Consider the following 8,513-nt stretch of genomic DNA (forward strand, 5'->3'; position numbering starts at 1 on the left):
TCCTTCTTAATAGTACGAATCGTAGATTCGTTGACTCCATGCTGGCGTGCGAGATCAGCTTGACGTGTTCCTTTCTCCAAATCTTGAATGATCTTGTATTTCACTTCATAGCTTAGGGAATGTTGTATCTTCTTTGGCTTAGGGCGGCTGGGTCCAAGTAAGGCAAGGTTTTTCTCTGGGGGCGGTGGGCCGGTGGAAGCCATTTTACAGAACAATGGATGCACGTTTACATTGTGTGGCCTGGAGGGATTAAACTGACGCGGCTAGATCAAGCGTCGTCTTTCCTCCCTCCTGCGGGTGGACACGTCATATTACTTTAAACCAATCACAGCTAGCAGCGGAGGGAGGTAAGGATGCATGCATGGCCCAATCACAGTCCGATACGTCATATGACGTCACTGATAACACAACAGAGACATCCACTGTGCAACCTTACCGCGCGGCTTGCCCAAGCGGGAGAAGGCGGGAGGGTCGAATCTAAAAATAGCGTCGCGCCAGACACTCTGCTCATATATGGGTAGATGCATCGCATAAAGTGAAAGTCCGGTTCTGGCGAGGTACCGCGTAAATGCGAAATCGCGGAAAGTGAAACCGCGTAAAGCGGGGTATTACTGTATTTTAAAAAATCTATATTATACTGGTGTGAATAGAGTTGTCGAATTTTCCACTCTTCACGGGAAATTTTTCCCGAGTCTAGATTCATCTGGCATGGAGCCATATCTATTTATGCAAACACCATTGTACACGTACATTATATTGTTAAGGGAAGCATCCTGTCAGCAAGTAAGGACACCATATACATTGTTACTATACCCCTGAATCTGTTCTGCCTAATCCCTACTCCTAGATATCAGATTTTTACCTTATATTCTTATAAATACCGGGTATTCAAAATCCTACGTCTCCATAACATTTTGCTAAATTACTTTGAAATTCATGTAGACTATAGGTAATTTACTCATCTTGAACGTAACATATATTTTTTATTATTGCTTTCATAGTGAGTGCATGAATTTTTTTCCTAACTTACCCTTTTTCCTCCAAATATTTATAAAGATAAATCAACAAATAATAAACCAAGCCAAATATAAATAAAATCTATATGTTACACCATGCACAGTATGTTATACTACTACAGTACTTAGTTTTTGTTTTATTAAAATCAACCCATAAATGGCCAAGCCTTAGGGATAGGAAGGTTAGAAAAAATCTTTCTGAGAAACGGGCTGATAAAGGTGACGTGACAGTAACTCACGATCACACCTCGCTCAGGCATGTTTGATGGGTCACTGACTCTTGTGATAACGGTCTCCTGTGGTTAGCTAGCTGAGAAAGATGCTAGATACTGATTTTTACCAAGTGATTGGTACTGTATTATTTTACATAAAAATATTATTATAAATACTTTTTTACAGCTTATCCTATGTAAACAGAAGGGCTTTCTAAATGAATGGGGGTAGAACGCAAAGACAGCCTGGCGACCGACTGCATGTGTGTTGCCGAACGCTTTTTATGAAAAATAATGCAAATAAAATATTCTAAATGAATTATTTATAGGAAATAAGTATTATGATCAGTAAATATATGCATTACTGGCCATCCCGGATACAAAGGCAAGCATAAAATGGCCGTTAAATGCGTAGTGACCACGAGTGCTAGCCGTCAAAACAACACTCTCCTTATCTCCTCGCCACAGCGGCCACAGGGAAGTTTCTAGAGGGTCAATATATAGTTTTTCTTACTTCTTTTTTTTTTTGTTTTATCATTTAAAAAGGTTAAAAAAAACATTTGGAAATGTTGATTTTTCTCGATTTACCCCGCGTGGGGGATACGGCCAGCAGCACCCTAGCCTGGGGTGTAGGGGTTAACCCTCAGGTCCCAGGTGACGTTCCAGAACTTCCACCTATTTTCCCACTTTTTTTTCCAACCTAACCCGGGGCTTAAGGGTTAAAGATCTGTCCTAGAAAAGGATGTTAGTGGGCTGTGACATTGGGTCCTGTAAGCATGACAGTCCATTAGGAGCAGTGCAGATACAGCACATTGTATATTAGGCCTATTTTTCAGTACTGTGCTATACATAAGAAGGCAACCTGACTGGCACAACACTCAACTTCTTCGACTATAAAGTTATAGTACAGTATTTCCACGGTAACCTGGCCTGTAAGCCATGCCCCCTCTTCTATACTAATAGCCGATTGGTTCATAGAAAATTCAAACTAAATAAATGTGTTCAAGATTATTGGCAAGCATCCCTGTTATTATCTAAAATAATGTTAAATATCTGGACTGTCAAAATGCAAATGATTTCAAGACATTAGCGCTTCAGAGAGGATGTTAGAAAATTTTAAATGCTTATCATGAAAGGTTTATATTAATATGCGCTTATATACACGCAGTGTGAAGGAAGGTAAAACGCTCAGGGGATCCAATCGGCTATTTGTAGCTATAGATAGGGGCGTGGCTTACAGGCCAAATTAGCATGGAAAGGGTAAAGGTACCCATTTACAGTTGAGTGGACTGTGGGTGGTGTGGGTACAAACCAGCAAAACTTAATAATGTTGCATCTCATAGTTAGGCATACAATACATGCTTCAGAAAGAAATTTATAAGCATATATAGAAAAGATAGACTGGTGGATAGAAAAACTTAATGTTAATTGATTGATGTGGCTGCACACTCGCTCCATAAGTTATCTATGGATGAGGTCCCATGAATTTCAAAATAAACACTGCGACTCCTTTTGTCTCGGTAGGGTTGTCAAAATCCTTTGTCTGCTGTGTCATATTGTCTAAGAAAAAATTGTAGAGATACTTTTTGGAGTGAGTGTACAAGGATTAGTGACACAAGGAAAATCGGAACATTATATACATGTACTCCTCAACTTAAGAACGTTCAACTTTCAGAGATACAAACTTCATCAATGAGGGGGGTTACCTGCCAGAAAAGGTGTTTAATGTGGATGAGACTGGATTATTTTGAAGAAAATTCCAGATCAAACAAACATTACCTAAGGGGATAAGAGTGAGCCAGGTTTTAAGGCTTTATTAAAGGGTATAGCTGTACTAAATATCCATAATCTTTTCATTTTTTATAATATGTTTGGTATCTACAAGAGTAAAGTTGGAGAAGAGCGTAACTCATTCATAAGTAGAGGAGCACCTGTATATGGTTGAAGTGAGATAAACAGTGAATGGAGGTTTTATGGTAAAAAGGTATTTGAAGAAATGGGAAGGTTATAAAGGTTGGCAAGTTTTGGGGGAATATTGCTATAAAATTTAAAGAAATGATAAAAGACAAGATGGACACATAGATGGGATTGAAGAGGAATAAGATTAGCTTAAGAATGCAGCCCTCAAAAGTGCAGCTGGGATGTGGTTACAAGAGAGTAGGAATGAAGAACAAAATGAATGATGAGATGAGAGATTGGTAGAATTGTACTAATTTGGAGAAAGGCATATGAATGTTAGTTGCAAGTAGGAAAATATTGGGCGATGATAAGGATTTTAGAAGTAGAAGGGAATTGAATACTTTGTGATAGGTTGCAAAAGAATAATAGAAGAAGGACAAAGGAAAGATCAACACTATTTTAAAAACAATCACACAAACAACTGGGAATGAAAGAGGAGATAAATTGGGAGAGAAAAAAGTAAAAGGGAAATGGGGAGAATATTTTAGCCTTTTATTAATATAATTTATGAGAGAGGTGGAGTTATCATCCTGTTTAAGATATAGATGAATGAAAAATATTTCCTTGGAAGTAAGGTTGTCATAAAAGTGCCTGTATTGCTTGACTTGTAACAAGGAATTATTTCTCAATTGACTGTCAGCTATTAAAATATATCTAATCAAGTTTGGATTTCAGGAACCAGAGTCCCAGTCTTGTCTCCACAAAACTGAGTAACTATATGTGTTTGTACATGTACTGTATGTTGTATATTTAGATTTTTTTTTTTTTCTTTTTAAAAAATAAAATTACAGTGTACCCTGTACTGACTTTTTTCAAGGTTTGAACATGACCGTCGTGAGCTTCCAGTTTTGTGGCATCAAGCTCTGTTGACCTTTGTGCAGCGGTATAAGGAGGACTTGGCTCCAGATCAGAAGCAGTCTCTCTTGGATGTTGTCAAATTCCACACTCATCATACCATGACCGGTGAAGTTAGTACTGTATATGTGTTCATGTATATGGACAGTATTCACTCAGTACCCATCCAGTTTTAATTATTCTCTGTAATATACATATAGTAAGGTTTTGTGAATAGGATGTTTCTGTGAAAAGCTAAATAATGTGGATGTTAGATGTGAGGTATACTGAATAGTAAGGCAAATGGTGGGTAGAAAAAATTACATAATTGTTGTGCTGGGCGTAAGAAATTATGATAGAAATAAGGTTGTTGATGATGATGAAATTAAGGATGCCTGAATAAAACACTGACTATCTGCTGAATGAGGAGTTTGAACGGGATGGGCAGCCTAGGATCAGCAGAGTCGGCACAGAGACCCCCCCCAAGTATTGAAGAAGAATGGGTGAAGAAAGTTATTAACAAATTGAAGAAAGGCTACTGGTAGCTCTGGAATAGTTGCAGAAGTGCTGAAAGCAACAGACATTGCTGGTGTGACAGCTGACCACATTGACTAAAGCACTTATGGTGTAAGGTATTATTCCACCTGATTGGCTGTAGAGGGTGATTGTGAATGTTTATAACCAGAGTTGGGTCAATTAACTCAGAATGCAGTAGATAATTTAATTTTGGAATCTTACTATTACTCTCCTTGTAAAATTGAGAATTTTTTTCAGAAATGTCCTCCATAGCCTATACATTTTTCAGTGTCTTCCATCTTCTTTCAACTCTTATCAGATCTATAAATGTGTCACACAAATTTGTTACCATACCAAAATTTTCTCTGTTCCTTAACCCTAATGCTGTGAAAAACCAATGGAGTGCCACACAATTAAGGCTGGAGTATAAACGAGCAAGCTGACAAGATTTTGGCATAAATTTTAATAATTATGTTCTAAGTGATTCATTTATCGACTGTCTCCTTTAGGCCTCTTGGTCGCCCTACACCAGTACAGTACACACACACTCACCATGGAGGAAGTATGTTTATCTCACCTTCTAGTGACCTGGAACCATCTACCTTGTGTGTTTTTGTAAAATAAATGTAAATTTTTTAAGAACTTTAATTTATTTTGTGAATATTGCACATTTGGTGCACGTTAAATGTAACGCAGGCCACAGCTAATGGGTTAACTGCAGTCCTTGGATCCATAAATCTTCTTCCTTTTCTGAACTTGCACTACTTCCCTAATAAGCTGAATGATTTTGCAATAATGTGATTTTTTTTTTTTTTTTTTGCTTTGCAAAGTTATTGTAAGAAATTATAACTACTGGTATCACATCACTTCCTTTTAAATGGTTATGCTTATTATAACCTGTGCGATGTCTGTGCATTGCAAAGCCTAATATTAATTGGGGAAACCTCCCAGACCTCATTTTCTCTGGCTGAAGTTCTCCAGTATATGGGCGTGTTGGAACACTGACTGAGAGATATTTCTTTTCTACATGAAATAACAGGCTGGTAGATATTCAAACAAAATTTCAGTTCCAGTTTCACAGCCTTGAATCAAGAGGTAAAGCAAGAGATGGTAAATTCATGGGATTACATTACGGTATTCAGTTGTTTGATAGTTATTGGCAGACTGGATTTAACTCTTCATTTGAGGTACTATAATGGGTCTCCCAGGTCATATTTACCAAGAAAAAACCTAAAACTAAAGTTCTTGAAAACATACATTACTGTTTTCTTAATTTCTTATGCTATAGAAGATATGTATACAGAGTAGTGGAAAGTAAAGAAATAAAACATTTTTATACCTTGGTTTCATCAAGGTGGAGTTGCGAAGTCAGCATCTTCCAGCTGCAGTAGAGGAGGGAGGCAGAGGAAGGACCAATCTGTTTTCTTATACTGTATTAGTATTTTTTTTTTTTTTTTTTTATGGTGCACTATTTATTCACTCTCCAGTGTCTTTTCTTCCTTTTCTTAGCGTGGGTAGACTTTAGGAGACCTACCACAAAATATGATTTTAAATATACAGTAATACCCCGATTTACGCAGTCAATTGAACCCGCGCAGGTCCGCGTAAAACGAGAAACGCGTACAGTGTAAATGGAATAACAACATATGGGATTAATTGAAATAGAGACTGGGCCGACTCCCAAACTCCACTTTTTCCGACACAATACCTATGTTGTAGTAAAAATAACATCTTAATTTTAAGATGGTATGCACACACAATTAATATTTAAGAGAAATACAGTCGTCAGTTTAATGTCCATTCAAATAATGGACTCAACCCCCCCGCCTCTTCTCACACTCGCTGGTTCCTCCCTCTCTCAGAAATGTTTGGGTGAAAACACTAGATTTTAAGGTATAGTAATAAATAATACCTCAGACTAAAGTTAGGATAATATAATTGACATTGCTGGATTCCTTGCAAGACCAGGAATATTTTGAATATACACATCATATATTTTGCACAAAAGATAACATATTTGCTCTGTGTAAACAAAATTCTTGCATTAGATCTAAAATTTGTATGTCACGCAAAATCCATGATGTTTATATTCAAAATGATCATCATATTGTAAGAATTCCAGCAATGTAAATTATATTCTGGCCGGGTAATTTGTATGAATTTTATGCGCTAAATAAAAAAATTATACTTCACCCGCTTAAAGTGGGAATTCCGGTTCTGGCGGGGTACCGCGTAAATGTAGAAACACGTAAACGAGAACCGCGTAAAGCGGGGTATTACTGTAGTGGGATAACTTGGCACGCAACATTGAATTAGGCCACAAAAAGTCACAACTGCTTTAGCAACCTTACACAAGGCATGTCACAACTACTTTAGTAACCTCACATGAGGCATGTCACAACTACCTTAGTAACCTCACATGAGGCATGTCAAAACTGCCTTGGTAACCTCTCACGAGGCATGTCAAAACTGCCTTAGTAACCTCACATGAGGCATGTCACAACTACCTCAGTAACCTGATATGAGGCATGTCAAAACTGCCTTGGTAACCTCTGATGAGGCATGTCACAACTGCCTTAGTAACCTCACATGAAGCATGTCAAAACTGCCTTGGTAACCTCTCATGAGGCATGTCACAACTGCCTTGGTAACCTCTCATGAGGCATGTCACAACTACCTTAGTAACCTCACATGAGGCATGTCAAAACTGCCTTAGTAACCTCACATGAGGCATGTCAAAACTGCCTTGGTAACCTCTCATGAGGCATGTCAAAACTGCCTTAGTAACCTCACATGAGGCATGTCAAAACTGCCTAGGTAACCTCTCATGAGGCATGTCACAACTGCCTTAGTAACCTCACATGAAGCATGTCAAAACTGCCTTGGTAACCTCTCATGAGGCATGTCAAAACTGCCTTGGTAACCTCTCATGAGGCATGTCACAACTACCTTAGTAACCTCACATGAGGCATGTCAAAACTGCCTTAGTAACCTCACATGAGGCATGTCAAAACTGCCTTGGTAACCTCTCATGAGGCATGTCAAAACTGCCTTAGTAACCTCACATGATGCATGTCAAAACTGCCTTGGTAACCTCTCATGAGGCATGTCAAAACTGCCTTAGTAACCTCACATGAGGCATGTCAAAACTGCCTTAGTAACCTCACATGAGGCATGTCAAAACTGCCTAGGTAACCTCTCATGAGGCATGTCAAAACTGCCTTAGTAACCTCACATGAGGCATGTCAAAACTACCTTAGTAAACTCACATGAGGCATGTCAAAACTGCCTTAGTAACCTCACATGAGGCATGTCACAACTGTCTTAGTAACCTCACATGAGGCATGTCAAAACTGCCTAGGTAACCTCTCACGAGGCATGTCACAACTGCTTTAGTAAACTCACATGAGGCATGTCACAACTGCCTTAGTAAGCTCATACAAGGCATGTCAGGCAACACAAATAAAAGATTCAGGAGTAAATATGAATTGATGGCTTTCATTGTGAATTCAATTAAGTACTGTAGCTAATTCCTTTTTTCTTTTTTTTTTCAGATAAGAAGAGAGCTTATGAACTCCAAATGTCGAGGTGAAGATGATGTCAAGATGGTTTTAGATGAATAAAATGGTGGAATATATATTATGTCTACAGGGATTGTCACTTTGACTTGAGTATCTTTTTATTCTAACTACAAAAGATAGTTTATATAGTGATGTTTGTATGAATCACTTAATAAACGTATTACTCTACACTGAATATTTAATTTTTTTGCATTCACTGCATTGGCTATAATAGAAGTGTACTCTAAAATATTGCATACCTTTTATTCAGGTAATGTGATGATGGGTGGTTAAGAAAAACTTGCCTGTGTTCATTTCCATGCAAAGGTAGGGATGCACCAGATAGTGAACCTTACTATCTGGCTAGAACAGAATTTGCAAGACCAGATAGTTTAGAAAATGCAGCCAGATACTAT

General features: G+C 38.0%; 1 protein-coding gene across 1 annotated transcript in view; it reads left to right on the top strand.

Annotated features, from left to right (window-relative positions):
• LOC121878038 (bystin-like) overlaps nucleotides 1-8,293 on the top strand; it is a 101,689-nt gene extending 93,396 nt beyond the window's left edge. The window contains exons 8-9 of the mRNA XM_042383995.1: nucleotides 4,005-4,155; nucleotides 8,092-8,293. Coding sequence (XP_042239929.1) covers nucleotides 4,005-4,155; nucleotides 8,092-8,160 — 220 coding nt within the window. The 3' untranslated portion in view covers nucleotides 8,161-8,293. The remainder of the gene's footprint in view (nucleotides 1-4,004; nucleotides 4,156-8,091) is intronic.
• Nucleotides 8,294-8,513: the final 220 nt, after the last annotated feature.

Source organism: Homarus americanus, unplaced genomic scaffold (assembly GCF_018991925.1).
Source record: "Homarus americanus isolate GMGI-L3 unplaced genomic scaffold, GMGI_Hamer_2.0 scaffold45562, whole genome shotgun sequence".
In the NCBI taxonomy this organism is placed as follows: domain Eukaryota; kingdom Metazoa; phylum Arthropoda; class Malacostraca; order Decapoda; family Nephropidae; genus Homarus; species Homarus americanus.